This window comes from Carassius auratus, unplaced genomic scaffold, assembly GCF_003368295.1.
Source record: "Carassius auratus strain Wakin unplaced genomic scaffold, ASM336829v1 scaf_tig00216060, whole genome shotgun sequence".
Classification (NCBI taxonomy): Eukaryota; Metazoa; Chordata; class Actinopteri; order Cypriniformes; family Cyprinidae; genus Carassius; species Carassius auratus.
In genome coordinates this window covers 121,920-146,995 of record NW_020528388.1, presented here as the reverse complement: position 1 = coordinate 146,995, position 25,076 = coordinate 121,920, and the positions used below count along the sequence as shown (strand labels likewise).

Genomic DNA, 25,076 nt, shown 5'->3' with positions numbered 1-25,076 from the left:
CGGATTCCATCGCGGAGGCAGCAGGCTCCGGCCCCCTGGCGAAGGGGGCCGACTCCTCCGCTCCATCACGGACGGCAGCCGCCCCTCCATATCGTGGGCTCGACCGTCCCCGGCAACTCGCTCCAGCCCACCGCCTCGAGCACATACCTCGCCAGCTCGAGGGCACCGCGGATTCACCACAGCGGCGAGGGATCTTCAGCAGTGTGTCCCTCCTTCTCCCGAAGAATGGCTGCCACATTCCCATCAAGTGTCCATCTACAGCAGATGCTGAGGAATTCAGAAATCGTAAAAACTGGTTTTCTATAAATGCACTCCAACTATGCAGTTCTCCAATATTGTTGCACGTTGGAAAGGTTCAACTCATGACTCAAGGATTTTCCACAACTCCTCTTTGTACGGTCAGTTTGAAACAAGACAACAGATTAATCCAGATGATACTGCTTAAATGCATTACCGTTTCAAGTTTGATGAAAAGGCAGCATCAGAAGATGATCTACTTATTTTGTTTTTTCTGTGAATGTTTTTTGTATGTCTGTGTAGAGAAGATGATTGACTGAAACACTTCCCACATTCAGTGCAGTGATACGGTTTCTCTCCGGTGTGGATCCTCTCATGTGTTTTCAGATTTGCTGAATGAGTGAATCTGTGGTTGCAGTGTGAACACTTGTAAGGTTTCTCTCCAGTATGAATCATCTCATGTGTTTTCAGACTTCCTGACTGACTGAATCTCTTGTCACAGTGTGAACACTTGTAAGGTTTTTCTCCAGTGTGGATGCTCATGTGTTCTTTAACATGTACTGATTGTGTGAAACACTTCCCGCACTGATCACATGTGTATGGTTTCTCTCCAGTATGAACTCTCATGTGACCATCAAGGCTAGATTTGCATTTCAAACTCTTTCCACAAAGATCACATGTGTACAGTTTCTCTCCTGTATGAACAATCATATGTGCCATAAGACTTCCTTTTGCTGCAAAACTCTTCCCGCACTGATCACATGTGTACGGTTTCTCCCCAGTGTGGATCCTCTCATGTGTTTTCAGGTGTCCTGACAGACGGAATCTCTTGTCACAGTGTGAACACTTAAAAGGTTTCTCTCCAGTGTGGATGTTCATGTGATCCTTAAGGTTTGCTAAGAGTGAAAAACTCTTTCCACATTGATTACATAAGAACAGTTTCTCTCCTGTATGAACTTTCATATGTGTCACAAGGTTTCCTTTTTGTCTGAAACTCTTTCCACACTGATCACATGTGTACGGTTTTTCTCCAGTGTGTATTAACTTGTGTTTCTTCAGGCTTCCTGACCAACCGAATCTCTTGTCACAGTATGAACACTTGTACTCCTTCTCTCCAGTGTGGATGTTCATGTGTCTCTTAAGGTTTAATGATTGTCTGAAACGCTTCCCGCACTGATCACAAGTGAATGGTTTCTCTCCAGTATGAACTCTCAAGTGAACATCAAGTTTATATTTGCGCGTGAATCTCTTTCCACACTGAGTGCAGGTGAAAGATTTCTTGGCTCCTCTTTTCTTTACATTTTTCTGTTTGGTTTGAGAGCAACTCAAATGTTTTTCTCCAGTTTTGACATGATTTTTCTCTTGAACTTCATTTAATTCTTTGTTCTCCTCACTTTCTTCAATAAACTCTAAAATAAAAGCATAAACAGTTCATTTGTCAGTAAGTTGGGGAGAAAAGAGTTCCGTAAAATTACATAAAAATGAACCCAGTTGTAATGGAGTAAAGACAATTTCTATATAAAATGAAGTTCCTTTTGATGCAGTTTTACAAATCAAACCTCCTTGAAACTTTTGAGTTACAATGATATTCAAAATGTTAAAACATTATAGACACAAACCCCATGTTTCTGTAAGGAGAAGTATTAAATATCTTTGATCATCTTCACAATTATCTAACCTAGAGGGTTCTGTGACTGTTTGTACAATTTTATGAAAAATTATGTCGGACTGGTCCAAATGCTACTCAATATATATAGACACATATGGAATGATGTTCTGGACATTATTCAAAAGGAATTGCAAATTGTTAACGTTTACACAGAAACCTGTCAATCAAGGGGTGAGGCCATTTTATTGGGCGTGTTTGCATTGGGAAGTGATGTCACTCACAGTCGACGTTAATAAATAATTAATTAATTAATTAGTGTGGACTTTGTCATCTAAATACTTAACCAATAAGGTTAAGGATGTGTCTTACAAATTACTTCATCTTTTCTATCCTGTGACGCTTTACTTAAAAAAGATGTTTCCTGATATTGACACTTTATGTTCTATTTGTGGTGCTGAACATGAATCCATTTCTCATCTCTTCTGGGAATGCACATATACAAGTCTGTTCTAGTAGAATTTTTGTATCTTCGATCATACTAAAAAGTACCATGTTTTTTACTTTTTCGTAAATATGAGTTAACAATAGTGTTTATAATTAAACCACAGTAGCCACAAATGTACAGTTGTCTGAGACGTTATGAAATATTCTTTAACATCATGAACCATAAAATGTAGTCAGTGTTCTGCTATGGTTTATTTTCATAATAGGTAAGCACAGGTCACAAGTTAACATGGTCACATTTCCTTGATTCAGCAGCTGCACGATGTGATGCCGAGAGTCCTGTCTTGATATCTGTCGTCACGCTGCATGCAGTCTTTTAGCGCGTGTTCAAAACCCGCACCAACACAGACATACTTTATTTTTATTTTTTTGTTTATCCTAAATACTTCAGCCGCGAAACTGGCGATCATACTAATAACTTGTAATCTTTACAAGAACATCTGAATCATGCAATGAGCAAGTCCGTGTTTAATAAACACTTAATATCGCGTCAGTTTGTGCTTTCAGAATCGCCGAATCTACTGCCGTCGTTCCAGAACTCCTGCAATGGAGACCTGAACCAGGAAGTTGGTCACCAGATAACACGGTAACCAGTTGAACCGTAACACCAGGAAGATTAGGCAAATAGACTGGTGACGTAGGTCTGCACGCATTTCTCAATACAAAGTACGCTGATTTTGGACTTGCATCCTCAGCAGTTCAGACTTTGTGGATTCGACTCGGGAGTGTGATGTCCGCAAGGATGCAGTTCCGGTAATTCTGCAAACAGCAGCGTACTTGATAAAATGTCAGCTCGCTTTGACTACTGCAATTTTCCTCACTGTATATTTACAATAAAATGAAAAAGGATATGAAATACCACTGCCTCCTTTCATTTTTCATTTAAACAATTACAGCAGCAGAAATGTACATAGTTCAGGGAAATGTGTATATATACAGTCATTACAAATGAAACTAAATATTATATCAATTGCATCTTTTATTACCGTCGACTGTGAGTGACGTCACTTCCCAATGCAAACACGCCCAATAAAATGGCCCCACCCCTGTCACTTGATTGACAGGTTTCCGTGTAGACGTTGGAAATTCAAATGCAAAAAGAATTGCGATTCCATTTGAGTTTTGGCAGTTTACATGCGCAGTGCAGAGAGAGTGAAAAGGCAAATGTGGTAATTAATATTGCTATTTAAATATGACAGGGGATATGGGAATCTTCCCACAAGATATGGGAATCACAATAACAAACGGATTTGCATTTCCATTTTAAATTTGGCAGACACTGTGTTCACTTAAACGAAAATGCAAATGGTAATGCGTGATTTGCATTTGGATTATGTCACATTTTATGCGTCAACAAATTGAAAACGCAATTGCAAATACAATTTGCAATTCCTTTTGAATAATGTCTGGAATATCATTCCATACACACACACACAAATCAAACACATGGCAGCAACTAACAATCTAGATGTGGTGAAGAGGACTTGCTGAAGTTCAAACTGAGCATCAGACTGGGGAAGAAAGGGGATTCCAGTGACTTGGAATGGATGTTGGTGACATACAGGCTGGTCTGCGTATTTAAAAACTGCTGATCTGCCATCTCTAGGGTTTACAGAGAATGGTCCGAAAAAGAGAAAATATGTGTGGCAGCTGTTTACAAAAATGCTTTGTTGATATCAAAGGTAGGGATGTGCGATATCTTGTTGTTTGCGATATACCATTTGAAAATTCTCCTCACAAAAAAAAATTTGTCTCCTCACGATAACGATAAGTCTAGTTGATGACGTAGTTTTGTACGCGTGCCCGATTCACTATTCATGTGCGGACGATGTTAAGCGAGGAGCTACCTCCACAATTTGGAACTGGTTTGGTTACAGAAAATCAGTTGAGGAGCAAACTACGGTTATATGCAAAGTTTGCAGAAAAATGGCCATTACAAAGAGTGGAAACGCGTCCAATTTGTTCCACCATCTGAAACACAAACACAAACCAGAGTATGAAGAAACTCAGAAGATACGCGAGGCAACAGAGGCGAAAACTACAAGTGTAACGTTACCTAGGGGTAAGAAAATTCCCACCCAAATGAAAATTGGCAGCGCATTTGCTAATTGCGTCCCTTATGATAAGTAGGCCTGGCACGATAACAAATTTTGCTGAACGATAAATTGTTCAAGAAATTATCGCAATAAACGATAATATTGTCATTCTAAAAGCAGTTTCAACCACTGATCTATAATAATAGATCAGTGGTTTCAACTAATATAATGATAATGGCATAATGACGCAGGTACACCTTTTCAAAGATCAATAAACATATTTTATTTTATGGCAGATTCCCGAGCAAGAAATACCAACATGTAGACTTTGTGTGGCTTAAAATTAATTAATTTTTTATGTTATATTTATATGCCTGTTAGGGATGCTCATATTGACCGTTTAACCGTTAACTGAAAGTAAACATTTCGACCGATGAAGGGGCTGTTGACATATCACGTCTTTTTTTGTGTTCAAGTTCGTTATTTCAAATGCGGTATGTGCACTTATAATGGAAGAGACGCGCTTGTTTTTTCTAGTCATGTCCGCTCCACATCTAGTAAAATACATCTCAGAATGACGCAAGCGCATTAGCTCATGTGACAAGAACCAACTCAGTCAGCTTCCTTCGGGTTGAAATTCCCCATTGTTTTTGAAAAATGGGGTGCACTGAATTAAACAACTACCTGCATGGGCCACTTGCAGATGGTGAAAGCAATACACTTACATGGTGGAAGGTACATGAGGCGAATTTCCCTAACATCAGTCATTTGGTGAAAAAGTACTTGTGCGTCTCCGCTACTAGTACACCCTCAGAGAGGGTGTTCAGCGCTGCTGGAAATGTAGTGACATCCCAAAGGTTTTTTCTAAAACCAGCTATACAGTGGATATGTTGGTCTTCTTGACCAAAAATCGTGAGGTGTGAGCCCTGTTCTTTTTTTGAAAGCTACTGAATCACACTAGTATGTGTGTTATACTTGCACTACCAGACATGTTCATGTCCGCCTCATTTCTACATTTTGCAAGAGTATATCAGTGTTTACAGTTTAATTAAACTTATTTAAATTTAATTTATTGATTTGTTTTAAGTTATCATCTTGTTTTGCAATATTTTGTAAACTATCTGAAGACATAGTTGGGATTGTTACTTTCTGATTGTGATTGCACTATTTTTACAATTTGTTCCATGGGATAAGAGTATTGAAAATTTAACTACTTAATTGGTGGTAGCATGTTCCATTTACGTATTATACATTCTAATAGAGTGTCTGTCATTGACCGTTTTGTTTCACACTGAACTTCTTTACTTTATTAGGTTACTTTAACATGTTTGGTACTTTATCAGGATTTATTAGCAGTTATACTCTGTTGTAATTTTGAAACAACTGAAGACATGGTTGGTGATTGTTACTTTTGCTGTTTGCACTATTTTTGCACCATGAGAGTACAAATAAATACAGAATCGGTTTACATTTTAAACTTGTAATTGATTTGAATTATTATTGTGTAATTGTTATTGTGTGATTTTTTTTTTTTCAGCACAGTCACTGGAACACAACTTAAACATAACATAATCTGATATTTTACAGAAGAAAATAATCTATCGTCATTTGTATCGTTATCCATATCGCCCATTCCTAATCAGAGGTCAGAGGAGAATGGCAGACTGGTTAGAGATGCTAGAAAGGCAACAATAACTTATGCCGCGTTTCCACCGCAGGAACTTTACCCAGGAACTAGGGACTTTGGCCTGGTACTTGGTGTGTTTCCACCGCAGGAACCAGGAACTAAATAAAGTTCCGGGTAAAAAAAATGCCCCCCAGAAAGTCCCTGCTGGCGAGGTATAATGCAACAAAGCTACGCACAAGTTTCCACTTTTAAGAGGACGAGTGACAGACACATGCTCAGTAACAGAAAGCACGGTTATTTTCAACCGCGTAAAAGAAACAATATGCTAGGCCTATTAAATGACCATGGAGCTAGCAGCAGCATCATCTCAACCCACGGCCTGTCACGAATTCAAATGCGTCCCACCATGCTGAACACAATAAAAAAAAAAAAATCCCAGTTTTACAATTATTATTATTTTACAATTATATACTATTACAATTACAATGATATATTATTTACATTAATTTAAACATTTACTTAAGAAATATCATCGTCATGGGAGAGTGTGTGCGGAGGCTCTGAGAGGACAAACGCGTACCTCACTTTTTTTTATGACCGTGCGGACAGGTGCGCGTGGTCAGTAGGCTTCAAAAGCACAATTGCACATGTGGAGGCAGTGTGAAAAAGCCCATTGCTACTCGAACCTGTGCAACCCGCTTGCACTTGGACTTGGACCATAGTGCGGCCCAGTGGAAAAAAAAGGTTGAGAACCACTATAACATAACGGTTATGGAAATTAGAACGACAGTACATTGAATAAAATTGCAATGAAGTTATAAACAATCCACATCATTAAAGAGAATAAGCTTCGAAATAAAAATATAAATATAAAATAAATAAAACGAGGATCAACCTGAAACTTTTCAAGTGCGACAATAAAATTAGCCTACACACAATCCACAACATAATTAAGTTGCAAAGAGCATAGGCTCAAACATAAAATAAAATGAAAGAGGATGCATCTGGAACTTTTCGAGTGAAAAAAATCCCATTTAAAAAAACAGACCGCCATGACGTTTTTCCTCTCGCGCACACCCTGGTGGCAGCTCGCGAACCACACTTTGGGAATCCCTGATATAATTCATTCATATAATCATACTACTCTGCGCTGTGAGCACGTGAGACTGTTACTGAAAACGGTGCTTTATACTGGACTGGACAGTATTTATTTATCGCAAGTTGATCAAATACAGTTTTAATGATAAAAGATGAAACATTAATACTAACTGTGAGGAAACTTACAGTGTTTTATCCTCAAACCGATGATTGTTACATCCCTATTCTAAAGCAGCAGTTCTCGATCCTGTTCCTTGCAATGCTCTGCATCTCTCTCTCTCTCATTCAGATTGTCAGATCAGCTCAAACAAACTGTTCCTTTTATACACTTACTTTCAAAAAGCAGTAAAAAGCATAATACAAGCCCGATTCCAAAAAAGTTTGGAGACTACAAATTGTGAGTAAAAATGTATTTACAAAATACCATAAACTTATATTTAATTCACAATAGAATATAGATAACATATAAAATGTTGAAAGTGAGACATTTTGAAAAGTCACGCCAAATATTGTCTCATTTTGGATTTCATAAGAGGAGCAATAAGAGGCTGGAAAAGTTAAATGTACATATAAGGAACAGCTGGAGGACCAATTTACAACTTATTAGGTCAATTGGACACATGATTGGGTATAAAAAGAGCCTCTCAGAGTGTCTATCAGAAGTCAAGATGGGCAGAGGATCACCAATTGCCCCAATGCTGCTGCAAAAATTAGAGTCAAGAACCGTTTCTGTTGGACACGTCCGATTCGAGAACCGATGATTTGATGATTGATTCTGAACTGATTCTGTGAATCACTTCAGAATCAACCAGTTCTTGACTCGAGAACGAGTCAATCTTTCATTCATTATCTGGCTCGGTGTTCATCTTCATTTCTCTCTTCACAGCAATTCAGTTAGTAATGCTATTAGTAATGTTTGAGTAAATTAATTACTCCGGGATATTGGTTTATTTTAACTCAGAGGGAGTGTCAGCCACATTAAAAAAGTTAACAGCTTAAGTTATTTGTGGATTAATGCTTATGCGAACCATTTAAAACGATTCAGTTTGATTTGGTGAACTGGTTAAAGAAGATCCTGTTACATCGAATGATTCGTTCGTGAACCGGATATCACAAACTGCAACGTTTTGAATCGTCTCACAACAGACTTGGAAGAGAAGACAATGCTGAATGAAGTCATAGTTTTTGCTATTTTTGGACCAAAATGTATTTTCAATGCTTCAAAAAAATCAAACTGACCCTCTGATGTCACATGGACTACTTTGATGATGTTTTTCTTACCTTTCTGGACATGGACAGTATACCGTACACAGAGCTTAAATGGAGGGACTGAGGGCTCTCAGACTACATCTCACATATTTTAAACTGTGTTTCGAAGATTAACAGAGATCTTACGGGTTTGGAATGACATGAGGGTGAGTTATTAATGACATCCTTTTGATTATTGGGTGAACTAACCCTTTAATGTTGTGCATTGCTTATCAAGCTGCGTGTAATGAAGCTGAAGAGCTGAATGGACACTGCTAAAAAGTGCTGCCAGCTTATTCAACACAGGGAAACGCATTATATATTCAGACAATTATACAACATAAATATAACATTACAACTTATATACATTCAAAAAGACCCATAAGCACATGTGAACTCCAACTACGTTGCGTGCTAATCAGAATGTGTAACTAACAGCGTTCTTGGCTCTTCCCGGCAATATATTTTGCATTATTCAAGAACACTTGAAAAATGTCCACGAAAATGTTTTGGTGTTTTATAAGGTTTTTGTGCCTTTCGTGGGGCTCAACAATAACACAATAGTATAAGCACAATATCGGATTTGGATCTGTCTCGTCTGACCGATACCCGATCTGCGGAAAGTGCCAATAACAGAGCCAATACAGAGTATCGGACTGTTAACGACGACAGCAAAACAAGAGGGTGAATGTGAGCACTGGAATAAAAGTTAAATGCGCCATCAAAATAAAAGTCCCGCCTCAAACACATCAACCAAGCAGAAAAACATATCGGCCAGTGCCGATTTAGAAAAATGCCAAATATACCACTACTCTCTATATCAGTGGTTCCCAACCTTTTTCAACTCGCAGCCCACACAACCAAACACATATGTTTGCGCGGCCCACTTCAAAAGAATTAACTGACCCCGCTATTGTTGGGTTAATAACTTAGTACTCAGAAGATAGATTTTAAACTGTATTTATTGAATCAACTAGGGCTGTGCGATATGGACAAAAAAAAAAAAAAAACTATCACGATTTTTTTGATAAATTTTGCAATTGTGACACACCGATATGCTTTTACAGTCATAAATGCATTCAGGATTAATTTGAAACATATTTCCAAAAGAAAACCAATCAGAGCTTTATCAAAAAGTTGTAACATCTCTAGAACAGACATAAGTCAAAATTATCACTATAGTGAAGATGTAAAAAAAATGTATAGACTTGTGGCAAAAAAAAAAAAAATCCTGTATACAGGGACTTTTTTTTCTTTTTTACCATGCATTGTTCATAGAGCTCATTAATTGTAGCGGTGCCTCAGGTGTTTGCAGTGTGTATACAGTATGTGTATGCGGTCAGCAGTGAGAGCGCATAAATATAACACGAAAGCACATTAAAATAATGCACGAGTGCGAATCTCTCTGTTCGCACGCAGATTTCCTTTGCTTTGTCACAAAACCAGTCGTGCTTGCTCAGATACACGCTGCTTTGCGAGGAGAGAGTGTGCACACTTAAAACGTGTCTCCTCTCACTTAAACTGCATCCTGTTCACTAACAAATTCACTCTATGCTCATGTGTTAGACATGAAATATTTTCGCACGTTTTTATTTCTAGTCTTTTACCGCAGTGAGAATGCTCTGATCCATCAACATTGGCTCAGAAAAAAGGCGCATCACAGACGGTGTGTGAACCTGGAGTTAGGCATATGCCCAGTCTCTGTTCTCGCGCTAGGCGCAATGCATTCTGATGGGATCGGATAGCATACTACGGGAGGTCAGGGCCGCGGAAAATTGTGCAATAAAGCGATTTAGAAATCGCGCACGCTCAAATCGTGATTTTAGGACGTTTTCTTTTAATCGCACAGCCCTAGAATGGACTTGGAAATGAACAGAAAATAATTGGCGGCCCACCTGCTATACCACCGCGGCCCACTAGGGTGCCGCGGACCACAGGTTGAAAACCACTTCTCTATATTAATACGTCAATTTATATTGTCAATGGTTTTATGTTACATAGTCTGGAGATTTTTTTAGTTTTATTTAGTTACCAAATTTAGTTTTCATTCTATTCATATTGAAGGGGCAAATTATAATCTGTTGATTTATTAAAATGAAAACATTTACATGTGTGGAGATTTAATTTTACATAAAGTTTGAGTAAACACTAATATTTTCTATAAAACACATTAAAATTTATTTAATAAAATGTTTGAATGTTATAAAATATATGTAAATTTATAGAAATTTTATATACATACATATATACAGAAATGTAATGTGTTAACATATTGCAAATTAATATATAGACATATATTGCAAATAATACATTTACATAGTCTGATATCTAGATGTATTTACATGTAAAGGATATAAATACATTTAAATATGTCCAATATATATTTAATATATCTGTAAAATATTAAAAAGTGGCTAAAATCAAATATTGAAAATATTAAATGTATTTAAAATATATTTCAAAATATATTTTAATTTAAGATATTTAAAAAAATAAATAAATAAATAAAATAAAAATAAATAAATAAATAAATAAATATATATATATATATATTTATTTATTTATTTATTTATTTAAATCAATTTATTATTATTATATTTCAATCTTTGTGACTTCTGTATAGGTAATATGCTGGATTTATCCTTTTCAATAAAAATGGTCTAAAGGCTGAAATGCTGTTCCATAAATGTTTGTGTGTGTGTGTGAAAACGTATATCTTAACTGTCAATCATGTAATTTTATGGTTCAATACTGTATGTTACCATAAACATTGTCCAAAACTAATGATAGTGTTAAATTTACTAGCTCTTAAAATGCGTCATACATCACTTTAATTATTATTTTAAATTCTGCAGATACCATAGACAGTGAAATACAGTTAATTCTTTCTAATTTTGCGGGCCGTGATATATTTTTTTAATCACTATCTTTAAATAAATTACTAATGTAAAGTTTTGGGCATATGGCACTCATGTTAAAATAAGCATGATTACAATATTGACAAAAAAATTGTGATTACGATTTTTGCCATAATCGAGCATTTCTAGGAAAAAACTCTAGTCTAGATGAAGAATAAACACAAACCTCCTTGTTCCTCTTGTTTTATTCTCCAGGTTTCTGGTTCCTCCTGTTTAATTCTCCAGGTTTCTGTTTCTTCGTGTTTTATTCTCCAGGTTTCTGTTTCACTCGTGTTGTCTTCACTCTCCACTTTAACAAACATCATCTTTACAGCAGCAGATCTCAGTTCAGATGATACTCCTCCAGATATTCCTGCTTGCTTTAAAACTTAGTCACGACTGTGAGGATGAAAATATCAAAGGTATTTATTGACATGATTCAAAAAAAAAATTCTACTTACAGAAACCATTCTAACCGATTAACATCCCTACAAAACAACAGAGAGCGCGGTGAAACTAATCTTCTTCCTCTGTGGTTTAAAGGTGTTTGGCAAACAGAGTCTGTGTTTAGCGCCAAACGCTGGACTGGAGAGAGAAGCGACGAGAGGAGGAAATTTATTACTCCGTGCGTGTTTAGTCTCGCGCATGTTATCTTGGTCTTCCTGAGTGAGAATTTGAGGAGAAAAACGAGCTAATTATTAGTGAAATATTTCACTGAAAATCACACAACGTTGCAGCATGTAAATCTGGATAAAAAATAAAACCCTCAAAATTTAAACCGGTTTAGCTGTTTATATTGTCTAATTCAAAACAGTATCAGAATATCCTTGTAAACACATAACCGACTGTGTTGATATTTTGATATTGTTTTGAATTCAAGAATAATTCCAATCACCCACAAAACTGCTGGTCCACAGCCAGGTAGGGAAAGGGCTCTATTTGGATTTTTTTGTGATGTATTCATAGCTATCAAATATATGTAAATGACATAAAAAAGCCAAATAAATATTATAAAGGAAAAGAAACACAAAAATTCAAATGAAGATACACCCCAAAAAAAACTTAAGTACTTTAACGAAAGTGAAGTGACATACAGCCAAGTATGGTGACCCATACTCAGAATCTGTGCTCTGCATCTAACCCATCCAAATGCACACACACAGCAGTGAACACACAAACCACACCCGGAGAAGTGGGCAGTCATTTATGCTCAAGGGCAACTAAGCTTTTATTAACAGAAAATCAAATAAAACGGGATAAAAGGTGGCCAAAGGGGAAGAGTGTCCAAAATAACGGAATCTGGTGTCCTCGTCGTGCTGCAGGGTTCGTGAGGGTCGGGCAGTGTTCATGGGGGAAGGGTCCAGGTAAGGGGCGGAGTCCGGCGGCCGCATGCGCTCCCCTCTTCAGTCCGGTACGCGAGGGGCGCCGGCTTCCTCTAGCGGCCGTATCACTCTCGTTGGCCGCGGCGCTGGCAGGGGATGGACGGCCCAGCATCCTGGCCCGTCGGCCGTGTAAACGGGTGCGGTTCTCCTCCGGATCGCGGGACCGGCAGCTCACGTCTCTTGTGGTGCGGGAGTCCCTCAACGCACCCTTCCTGGACCCACGAGGACACCAGAATCAGAATGAGCTTTATTGCCAGGTATGTTTACACATACGAGGAATTTGTTTTCGTGACAGAAGCTCTGCAGTACAACAGAATGACAGCGACAGAACATAAAACACATAATAAAATAATAAAAAATACAAATAAGTAGATAGTGAATGGCAGTATACAAGTGACAATTGTAGGCAGGTATATTACAAAATGAAGTTATGTATGTACATATATATTGTGTGCAAAATTTAAGTGTATACTAAGTATGTGTGTTAGATAAATAAATTGTGTGTGTATATAAATATAAAGTGTAGTGTGTTCGCAGTTATTATCAGCTGTTCATAAGATGGATTGCCTGAGGGAAGAAACTGGTCCTGTGTCTGGTCGTTCTAGTGCTCAGTGCTCTGTAGCGTCGACCAGATGGCAACAGTTCAAAGAGGGAGTGTGCTGGATGTGAGGGGTCCAGAGTGATTTTGACATCCCTTTTTCTCACTCTGGATAAGTACAGTTCTTGAATAGATGGGAGAGTTGAACCGATGATTCGCTCAGCAGTCCGGACTACCCTCTGTAGTCTTCTGAGGTCAGATTTAGAAGCCAGTGTGCAAGCACAGGGAAGAGACCGGTCTCCTGAGGAGAGGCGCATTGGGCTTTTAAACAGCGGTGGTGATGAGGCTCCATTCCCTTCAGGTGTGCCCCATTACACGCCACCAGCCCTGACTCGTCCAGCGCCCCTCCTCTCACACACCCACTCCAGTCGGGAGCCTGGTGAAGGGCGGCGATTTAGGACGGGGATGCCGGTTACAATCAGGGAGGAGGCAGCTGACTCGTCAGAATATATAGATATATAAAACTGTATTTTAAACTGTAAATATGCTTCCACTATTCGAGCTCGCCGATTGGTTTAAGAATGAACAGATCATTTATCTTAGATAATTTTGCTGCATAAATGGCTGTCAACAGGGTTCCTGAAAAGAACAAATGGACATGTTTCTCCATCTACAAGTAGGCCTGACACTGAAAAGAATCAAAATAAATCAAAATGAAAATACAGTACTGACTACAGCGCATGTGTTTGTTTGCTCAGAAGTCTTATCAATTGAATTTTGAAACGGAACAAACTACGACGGCACCTGGGAGACTAAACACAGTGAATATTTGTCCTAACTTATCATAAAGAAATGCTTTATTTTTATTGTTTTGTAATATCTGTGTCATATATTTACTTATGTGTCAAGGTAGATTGGAGTCTTATTATAGAATTTGATTACAGAAAAACAGTTTTAAACAGGGTAATGGATCAAAACATACAAGTAACAGGATGTACATTAATCTTACATTTTAGCACCTTTTTTTACAAAGATTATAGAATAGATTTAGTCTATAACCAAGATTTCAATACTTGATGATTGTGAATGGGATTTTTTTTAGCGAGTCATTACATTACTTGAGACTTCAAGACTGGACAAAGCGACAAAGACTTCAGACTTGACTAGGACTCCAGCGATAAAGACTTCAGACTTTACTCAGACTCTAGCGATAAAGACTTCAGACTTGACTAAGACTCCAGCAAAAAGACTTCAGACTTGACTAGCACTCTAGGTTAGACACTTCAGACTTGACTAGGACTTCAGCGATAAAGACTTCAAACTTTACTCAGACTCTAGCGATAAAGACTTCAGACTTGACTAAGACTCCAACGATAAAGACTTCAGACTTGACTAGGACTCCAGCAAAAAGACTTCAGACTTGACTAGGACTCCAGCAAAAAGACTTCAGACTTGACTAGGACTCCAGCAAAAAGACTTCAGACTTGACTAGCACTCTAGGTTAGACACTTCAGACTTGACTAGGACTTCAGCGATAAAGACTTCAAACTTTACTCAGACTCTAGCGATAAAGACTTCAGACTTGACTAAGACTCCAACGATAAAGACTTCAGACTTGACTAGGACTCCAGCAAAAAGACTTCAGACTTGACTAGGACTCCAGCAAAAAGACTTCAGACTTGACTAGGACTCCAGCAAAAAGACTTCAGACTTGACTAGCACTCTAGGTTAGACACTTCAGACTTGACTAGGACTTCAGCGATAAAGACTTCAAACTTTACTCAGACTCTAGCGATAAAGACTTCAGACTTTACTCAGACTCTAGCGATAAAGACTTCAGACTTGACTAAGACTCCAACGATAAAGACTTCAGACTTGACTAGGACTCCAGCGATAAAGACTTCAGACTTTACTCAGACTCTAGCGATAAATTACAAGAGCGATTTCACTTCTAGATTGCAAAATAACAAAAAACACATCAGTGATGAATATCTCAATATTATCTCATGTAGAAACATTTGGCAATAAACAATTAGCTTGATAATGTTTATGTGACAATAATAAATTGTGTTTTTTTAATATAACCAGCATCAAAAGTAGAACAGTTAGCAATAGAGCTTATCATTACTACAGTCTTTTGTAATTTAGCCCCAGGACTCCTTTAAAACCGGGTTTAGGTTTCCATTCCTACTTAAAACAGAAGCAAAGAAGGAGCAATCACAAGTCTACATGACAGTTTTTCTTGCATTTGCATTTCCAAAATACATATTAAGCAGAAAAACTCATTCATTTTTAAAATAACAAAGAACAATTAAAAAATTAATCTCAGTCTCTCTTAAAGTGTTATAGTCCCTTTTTCAGCTTCCTGATCAAGAACAATTTGTGAAAATCTCCTTTAATTCATGAAAGAGTAAGCAAACCACAAGTGACACACATGCATTATAAGATAATTGACTATAACATGAAACTCATTAGAAACAACAGTGATATCATTAATATCATGCAGCAAAATCATACGCAATAATAATATATTTTGACATTGGTCTTTGTGGAGTTACTCCTTCTTTTGAGTTGAACTGAATCTCAGAGTTCATCTGCTGGTTTTGAAGATTAACTTTATTCACTGTGATAACTTGATTCACTGTGATAACTTTAGATGTTTCGTTGTCATATCACTCGTAACGACTGGTTAGAAACAGATTAATCCAGATGATCCTGCTTAATGCATAACCGTTTCAAGTTTGATGACAAGGCAGCATCAGATCTGAAAGTGCTGGATCTGAAGATGACCTACTTACTGTGTTTTTTGTGTGATTGTTTTTTGTATGACTGTGTAGAGAAGATGGACGACTGAAACACTTCCCACATTCAGTGCAGTAATACGGTTTCTCTCCAGTGTGAATCCTCTCATGTATTTTCAGATTTGATGAATGACTGAATCTGTGGTTGCAGTGTGAACACTTATAAGGTTTCTCTCCAGTGTGGACCATCTCATGTGTTTTCAGATGTGTTGACCGACTGAATCTCTTGTCACAGTGTGAACACTTGTATGGTTTCACTCCAATGTGGATCCTCTCATGTTTTTTTCAGGTCTCCTGACCTATCGAATCTCTTGTCACAGTGTGAACACTTGTATGGTTTTTCTCCAGTGTGGATGCTCATGTGTTCTTTAACATGTACTGATTGTGTGAAACACTTCCCGCACTGATCGCATGTGTATGGTTTCTCTCCAGTATGAACTCTCATGTGACAATCAAGACTATATTTGCATTTCAAACTCTTTCCACAAAGATTACATGTGTACAGTTTCTCTCCTGTATGAACTCTCATATGTGCCATAAGTCTTCCTTTACCTGCAAAACTCTTCCCGCACTGATCACATGTGTACGGTTTCTCTCCAGTGTGGATTCTCTCGTGTGTTTTCAGGTATCCTGAATGACTGAATCTCTTGTCACAGTGTGAACACTTAAAAGGTTTCTCTCCAGTGTGGATGTTCATGTGTACCTTAAGGTTTGCTAAGAGTGAAAAACTCTTTCCACATTGATTACATATAAACAGTTTCTCTCCTGTATGAACTCTCAAATGTGTCATAAGGTTTCCTTTTTGAGTAAAACTCTTCCCACACTGACCACATGTGTACGGTTTCTCTCCAGTGTGGATTAACTTGTGTTTCTTCAGGTTTCCTGACCGACTGAATCTCTTGTCACAGTGTGAACACTTGAAAGGTTTCTCTCCAGTGTGGATGTTCATGTGATCCTTAAGGTGAGTTAAATGTGAAAAACTCCTTCCACATTGATTACATAAGAAAAGTTTCTCTCCTGTATGAACTCTCATATGTGCTGTTAGGCTTCCTTTTTGTGTGAAACTCTTCCCACACTGATCACATGTGTGTGGTTTCTCTCCAGTGTGGACTAACATGTGTTTCTTCAGGTCTCCTGACCGACTGAATCTCTCGTCACATTGTGAACACTTGTAATCTTTCTCTCCAGTGTGGATTTTCATATGTACCTTAAGGCTTAACGATTGTGTGAAACACTTCCCGCACTGATCACAAGTGAATGGTTTCTCTCCTGTATGAACTCTCAAGTGAACATCAAGATTATATTTGCATGTCAAACTCTTTCCACACTGAGTGCAGGTGAAAGATTTCTTGGCTACTCTTGTCTTTAAATCTTTCTGTTTGGTTTGAGAGCAACTCAAATTTTCTGAAGTTTTGACATGATTCTTCTCCCGAACTTCATTTAATTCTTCGTTTTCTTCATTTTCTTCAATAAACTCTAAAATTAAAGCATAAACATTTCATTTGTCAGTAACTTTGGGGAAAAAAGAGACACGTAAAAGTACATAAAATTGAACACTGTTGTAACAGAGTAAAGAATCCACTTTTGCTATTTTAACGATGGAAAACGATCTGTGCACTGGGGCACGTTTGGAATGGGTTTTCCCCATTCTCTTAATGAGTAATGGGCGTAACGTTCAATACACCAATCAGAGTGTCTTCTTCCATTTCCTTTAAGAGTGAGATGGCGGATCGCTATTTACATGGTGGAATTTGTTGGCGGAAAAGCTGAATGATTCTATTCTCGAAGAAACCGATCTGCTCCTGCGCGAAGTTAAAGCACACAAGCAGATCTACGGGACAAGCAGGAATCCACCAAAGCTCCAAGCGATGAGTCAGTTAATATATATGTGTGTTTATTGGCACAATATATATATATATATATATATATATATATATATATATATATATATATATATATATATATATATATATATATATATATATAATGCAAATAGGTAGCCTAATTCTAATACATGCAATGACTATCCATCATTAAATTTTTATATTTATGTAGCCTACACAATAATATTGTTTTACACTGTAATCCTTTTGTTCTACCAGCGCGCGCTCTTTAAATAAGATAAAAATATTGCTCCATTGACTTTGGACTAGGTTTGAGTTGGCCTATGGCGCAGTCTATTTTCAGGTCCTTAAAATAGCAATGCGCCAGCAATAGCCTACACCTGAACACACCTCTTTTTTTGACCTGCACGTCCATGGGCGCACAAATGGGTGCAAATGCATTTGCTAATTAAACAACGTGGCACTAGACGGGACAATGCAAACAGCGCTGGACTGAAACTTATATTTAATATAATCTTAAATTTAATATAATCTTTAATCTTATATTTATATTTTTTTCCATGGCACTAAAATGCTCTCGTATGGTTCAGCAAGCACTAGGACAGATTTAATATTTAAACGCAACGCATCTGTAAAATTAATTACTATAATTAACACGTAAAACAAACAGGGTTCGGATAATGTATGTTTTTGTTGATTAATGCACATTCTGGATTCCCAATACATTAGGACTTCAGCAATGAAAAAAAAATACATTAGGACTTCAGCAATGAAAAAAATAAAATAACGGGTGCTGATAGCGCACAGGCATAGGTGAGACCAGAGGCCCGTTCTTCGTACGTCGCTTATTACATCCGATATCAAATGACACATCCAAGATGATATCATCGTGCTAATCCTGATCCAGATAATTGGCTTAAAGGGGATATTTATCGATACTCGAAACCATGATCAGCAGTGCAGCGATTGGCTGGTGGCAAGACGCCAATGTAATGACGTCATATAATTTAAGACAACAACTAACGAAAAACTTGACAAATTCCTGGACTTTTATAAGGAAATAGCCAAGCAAACACAACTAAAGAAATGTTATAATAGATACATGAAACAGATAATAGATACATGCTTTTATTTTTATTTTATTTATTTTTCACGATTCCCAATTATTTAGATTCGCAATTTATAATAGTTGGCCAGTCTTTACATTTTTTATTTCAATGTAGAAATTATCTATTCATTTCATTTTATATTTGGACAGATATGTTACGTGACAGCATTAATGAAAGTTTCTTAAGGGTCAATATCATGTTATCTGCATCTCCTGCACTCTTATAATAGCAGTCATCACTCAAAATAATGCACGACTCTATTATCTGTATAGCATGTGTGTAAGACTCTAATACAATTATGAAGTTATAATTTTATGACAAATAAATATTTCAGCGAGTAAAACTGGCTGTGCCTATAGTAGGACTATAGTTATGGACTACACAGCCAGTGTTAATTTTGACACGAAATTTTAATTTAGTTTTAGTCTTAGTCTTTTGACTATAATTCTTTTTAGTTTTAGTCAAGTTTTAGTCATCTGATTTGTTTTAATTTTAGTCTTATTTTAGTCGACTAAAATTGCTTAGTATTTTAGTCGACTAAAATAAGACTAAAATCAATAACAGATTTACTAGACAATTTTTTACAGCTGGTATAGGAAACAAACTTAACCAAAATATATAAAACACAAATTCAACTTTATTTCAACACAACTGTGTCTTTATTTCGATTCAAAAGCTTTTATGCAGCAACAAACACTGTCATGATAATGTAAACAATAACTAGCTGCCAATTGACCATCAATAAAAGAAAAATAAAGTTAGGTCCAGGACCTTAAAGCTTACAGCTGAGCTGAACAATAAGTGCATACATTTAAAGTAAATATTTAATAAGTTGGCAGCTAGGTGGATAAAAAAAAGTAACAAGATTTTATAAGGTATTCATTTGTCTAGCAATATTGTATGTTTTAAATACTGCAATATTGCTAGATTTGTATGTATAATGATAGGATGTGAACATTCATGTTTCACATGACTAATATAGAAATATTTGTGATATTGTCAACAAGTAGAACATTATAAAATATACTAAACATTAGTATTAATCAAATGTATTTATCATGATATTACGTATTAGTATTGTGCTCTCATCTAACTTGAAGAAGGGGCTATTTTACAGTACTTTTCAGTTCGTAATATTTAATGAAACAACATCTACGCACTGCAGTCTTCCAATTTTGCTTAGCTCAATAAACAAAAGAACATCGTTGTGAAATTACATTTGAGAAAATGTCCAGGTGGCTCATCTGTAAATGTCTTTTCAAATTGGTGGTGTTCTTGCCACGAATGAGCGCTCCGCGTGCTTTACACTTCGTTTTGTTTTGTTCGTCGTCAAACGTGAAGTGAGCTGTGGACATTTTGTCGCTCTTTTAGACATCACCTCTTCGAATGGCGTCTTCCCGGGAGCTCATTTAAAAACGGAAAACCTTCGCTTCACGTCTCAATAAGTCAGGCTCGGATTGGTTCTCTTCTATCATGCAGTCTGTTCTGTTTTGCCGGTTCTTTTGTTCATTCCTCGCATCTCTCCCGTCTGGTGATTTGATTTTCGTCACAGTCTATTTTCGTCTCGTCCTTTATTCGTTGACGATAATGTCAATCAATTTAGTCATAGTTTTAGTCTCCATCAGTGCCTCCTATTTTAGTTTTCGTTTCGTTTTCGTCCGCAAAAATATATTCGTGACGAAAATAATGACGAAAATATTTAGTCAACGAAATTAACACTGTACACAGCATTTTTATATTATTTTTAAATATATTTTTAAATGATTATTATTTTAAATTATTGTCCCTGGATCAGTATGATACTCTTGTAATAAAGTAGCGGTGGTAGCAGACATATCTTGAGGATCAGTTCTGGTTGAAAAGAAGCGATCTAATCCTGTTTACATGAAATAAGCTGCTCCCCAGCAGGTTTAAGCTTACGGACCTGTTGCTATGACAGCAGCTCTGGGATGATCTTCGAAGAACCAAAAGATCACGCCAAATCGTCAACATTCAAATCCAGCTAACTGAGTTAGCGACATACAAAGAACAGGCCCCAGAACATCACACACTGATATTTGTCTTTAAACTAAACTGATGTAAGCTTTGCCAGTGTAAACATTTAAGAGCCAGAAGACATGAGCTTGTGTGCGCAGTGAGAAGATTTGTGCATGTGTTCATCTGAAGCGTGCCAACCTGTGCCTCAAAACACACAATATTAAGCTCTCTCTGAAGTATTGTTTAAATGGACAAATTCATACAAAAATGTTCCCGTCTTGGTAAGTATACTATAGCAGACATAGCCGGCTGAACGTAATTACAGTGTCTTAAAGTGACAACACTTTCTTAATATTAATCAAACAGCAACAACACAGAAATCACTAACTGCTCTTGATTGGATAGCTTTTACAATTTTAATTAAGATTCATATTTAATTTATAGAAAATCACTGTTCATTTTATTAGAATCTTTATTCCATTATTTGTGCTGTTGCTTGTAGTTAGATTATTTTTATATTCTTTATTTTTATTTAACAGTATAGTTTTCCCCTTAACATAGCACATACCAAATTGTACCAATTGTAAGTGGGACCATTCCACCCCAAGTGAGTAGTATCTAACTTAAAGCCATAAAAAGTTTTAAATATGTTAAATGGTATAGGAAAAGTCTTAATTATAATTTCAAGAGGTCTTACAGTTGGGGACAGAAGGACAGCTGGATCAGACTTCAAAAGGCAATGATGTCATTGAATAAATATGAGTGCTGCAGTTAAAACGCAGGGCGGATGTCTTTATTTTAATCTAACTGAAGAAAACCGACTGTCCTCAGAAATGTGTAGTTGCCATTTTTATTTATTTAAACCTATAATTCCTGATAAAGCAACATTTATAAGTGCAAAGTTGCTGTATGTACTGCTGTTATCGGGGAAACTGCAATATTCCAACAACCACCTCATTGCAAAAGAACGAATTTGCATTTCTAACATGCCTTTCTTGCAGTTTATATTCAGATCAATGCAAATATCAACTCATGTTTTCATGCAGCAAACAGTTGTAAATGAGAAAGAAGTTAATGTGCCTTCCAATTAAGATGCTTAATTTATCCTTTTTCATAAAAATGGTCTAAAGGCTGAAATGCTGTCGTATAAGATTTTGGTTTTTGTGGAAACCTGTATCTGAACTGTAAATCATGTAATTTTATGGCTTAATACTGTGTTACTATAGACATTGTCCAACACCACTCATACGGTGTTAATTTTTACTTGTGCAGCTCTTAAAATGGGTCACAAATTGCCTTCAATTTATTATATTTTAAATCTGCAGATATCCTGTAAATACTGAAATAAAATTCTTTCATATCTGTGATATTTTTTTATTATTTATTTTTTTAGCAAGCCCTGATATATATTTGAAACTCTATCTTTAAATAAATTACTAATATAAAGTTCTGGACATATGGCACTATAATCATGTTAAATATCAGATATTGACCAAAATAATCGGGATTATGATTTTTGCCATAATCGAGCAGCCACAGCAAAAGCTGTAGTCTAGATGAAGAATAAATACAAACCTTCTTGTTCCTCCTGTTTAATTCTCCAGGTTTCTGGTTCTTCGTGGTTTACTGTCCAGGTTTCGGGTTCCTCGTGTTTTATTCTCCAGGTTTCTGGTTCTTCGTGGTTTATTCTCCAGGTTTCTGGTTCCTCATGGTTTATTCTCGAGGTTTCTGGTTCTTCGTTTTTTATTCTCCAGGTTTCTGGTTCCTCATAATTTATTCTCCAGGTTTCTGGTTCCTCATAATTAATTCTCCAGGTTTCTGGATCCTCATGTTTTATTCTCCAGGTTTCTGGTTCCTCGTGTTTTATTCTCCATGTTTCTGGTTCCTCGTGTGTTATTCTCCAGGTTTCTATATCCTCGTGTTTTATTCTCCAGATTTCTGGTTCACTTGTATTTTCTTCACTCTCTTCTTTAACCAACTCCATCTTCACAGCAGCAGATCTCAATTCAGATGATAATCCTCCAGATATTCCTGCTTGCTTCAGAACGTAGTCAAGACTACGGGGATAATAGACTATTACAGGTATTTACTTACCGATTCAAAAACGGTATTTTTCAATTTACAGAAATAATTAAAAAAGCTTAGCATCACGACAGAACAACAGAGAGTGCGATGACGCTAATCTTCTTCCTCTGTGGTTTAAAGGTGTTTGGCAAACAAACATATGTGTTTTAGCGCCAAACGCTGGACTGGAGAGAGAAGCGACGAGAGGAGAAAAATAATAAGGGGAAATTTCATAGAAATTACTCGGTGCGTGCATCTATAACGTGCGCTGTTTCCTTCTTCTTCTTCTTCTTATTCTTCATAAAAAGAACCAATAAATGAAAGGGAATTAAATTATAATCTTTAAAATTTGATCTTAATTCAGTGGCGCAGTATTATTTTTTTAAATTAAAAAGAGCGTTAGTAATATGCTTGGATCCACAACATTACACACACAAGAATAATTCGCATCACCACAAAACTGCTCATCCCCACAGCCATGTACAGAGGGAAAGTGCTTTATTTTGAGTTTTGTTCTACCATTTAAAATGCAATGATGTATTCATAACTATCAAATTTATGATATAATTAAATGACATTTAATAAATAAATAAATGCTAAATAACTATTTTAAAGTATATAATGAATGTAGTGGTCCCCTGGAGTTGTATAACTGGTTTTACCATAAGTGGTGTATAAAGAACCTGACAAATACATTTTAATTAGGAAATGAAGTGGAGTAAAAGTAAAAGTTGTTTGAAACACAAAAATTCTAGTAAAGTAAAGATAACTTTTTTTTTTTTTTTTGCTTTTTATTTATTATATTATGTAAAAGCCCTTGCTACGTGTACTCCATTTAAGCTAATAGACTTGTCATAACACTTACATATCATTGCTCTTTTGTTGTTTTTGATTGCTTCCATTGTCCTCATTTGTAAGTCGCTTTGGATAAAAGCATCTGCTAAGTGACTAAATGTAAATGTAAATGAAATAAAAAACCATGGACACTAACAGACAATGGGACAGAGGGAAATGTAAAGTCAGAAACAGATCATAACCATGACACTTCTCATGTGTTGTGGATCCAGACTGAAGCTGGTTTAAATCCTTGATAACGCATGGCAAGAAAAAGAAACAAATAGAGACATAAGTAGCATAGCTGCCGTTCCAGCCAAGTAAAAGTAATTTGTTTAACCCAAGCTAAAGAATGATAATGTGCATTTGATCAGATTCAGCCTTCAGGTCTGGAGATCGGGAGGCTTACAGCTCAGCCAGAGTCAACCTGAGGAAGGGTATCTGCCAGACCAAACTAACACACAAACAGAGGATTGAAGAACACTTCAATTCTTCGAACTCCCGTCATATGTGGCAAGGCATATAAACTATCAAAGACTACAAACCAGCCAGCACTATGTCTCCCTCAAGCTCTGCCTCCCTCCCTGATGAGCTTAATCACTTTTATGCTTGTTTTGATTAAAATAATATGGAGGTCTCCCTCAAAGCTGAGCTTCCACCCAATATACTGCCACTAACTCTCCGCAGCTCAGATGTTTCCTCCACTCTGCGTAAGGTGAATGCATGGAAGGCAGCTGGTCCTGAGGGAATACTTGGTTGTGTGCAACTGTCCCCACTAGTTTCAAAACCTCCACCATCGCACTCACCCCATTCATTGACAAATGTTTTGAGAAACTGGTTATATGCCATTTAAAACCCTGTCTCCCTGCTACACAAGACCCATTTCAATTTGCCTATCGCCGCAATAAGTCAACAGAGGACGCCATCTCAACGGCATTGTCAGTTTGACAGTACTCTAGCCCAATGATGTTGGGGGATCCATTGAGGGCGGCAGTCATATTCAGAGTGTCCATGCCACTCTTTATCACAACCATGCTAAAATGTAGCAGTGTAGTGCCAGAATGAGCGCTCATTGGCACCCCTTCAGCTGGTGACGCCCCTAGGTGACCACCTAGATCTCCGCCTAGAAACAGCACTGTGCTCGGTAATGAAAGAGGCAGGGCAGCGTTTTTATTTTTTGGTTTGTGACATCCTTTACAGGAAACGCTGGTGCAAGGCTGCTCATAGCACTTGGTCACGTGTCACACCTGAACCATTTTTGGAAACCGTGT

The 25,076-nt window shown here is 37.0% G+C and overlaps 1 protein-coding gene and 1 pseudogene across 1 annotated transcript; both read right to left on the bottom strand.

Moving 5' to 3' along the window:
• Nucleotides 1-95: 95 nt before the first annotated feature.
• LOC113096991 (gastrula zinc finger protein XlCGF57.1-like) lies at nucleotides 96-11,766 on the bottom strand. The gene is made up of 2 exons (XM_026262218.1): nucleotides 11,444-11,766; nucleotides 96-1,646 (listed from the first exon to the last, which is right to left on the bottom strand). Exons 1-2 carry the CDS (start codon nucleotides 11,580-11,582, stop codon nucleotides 451-453), a joined length of 1,335 nt encoding a protein of 444 aa, XP_026118003.1. The 5' UTR covers nucleotides 11,583-11,766; the 3' UTR covers nucleotides 96-450.
• Nucleotides 11,767-15,208: 3,442 nt separating this feature from the next.
• On the bottom strand, nucleotides 15,209-23,093 carry LOC113096984 (gastrula zinc finger protein XlCGF57.1-like; annotated as a pseudogene).
• Nucleotides 23,094-25,076: the final 1,983 nt, after the last annotated feature.

Bases quoted from the DNA above. Each gene is read 5' to 3' on its own strand.
- LOC113096991 (XM_026262218.1), bottom strand. From the start codon at position 11,582: ATGATGTTTGTTAAAGTGGAGAGTGAAGACAACACGAGTGAAACAGAA. The intron at 1,647-11,443 runs GTTTGTGTTTAT...CTTTTATTTTAG, and splicing joins AAAACAAGAGGAACAAGGAG to AGTTTATTGAAGAAAGTGAG.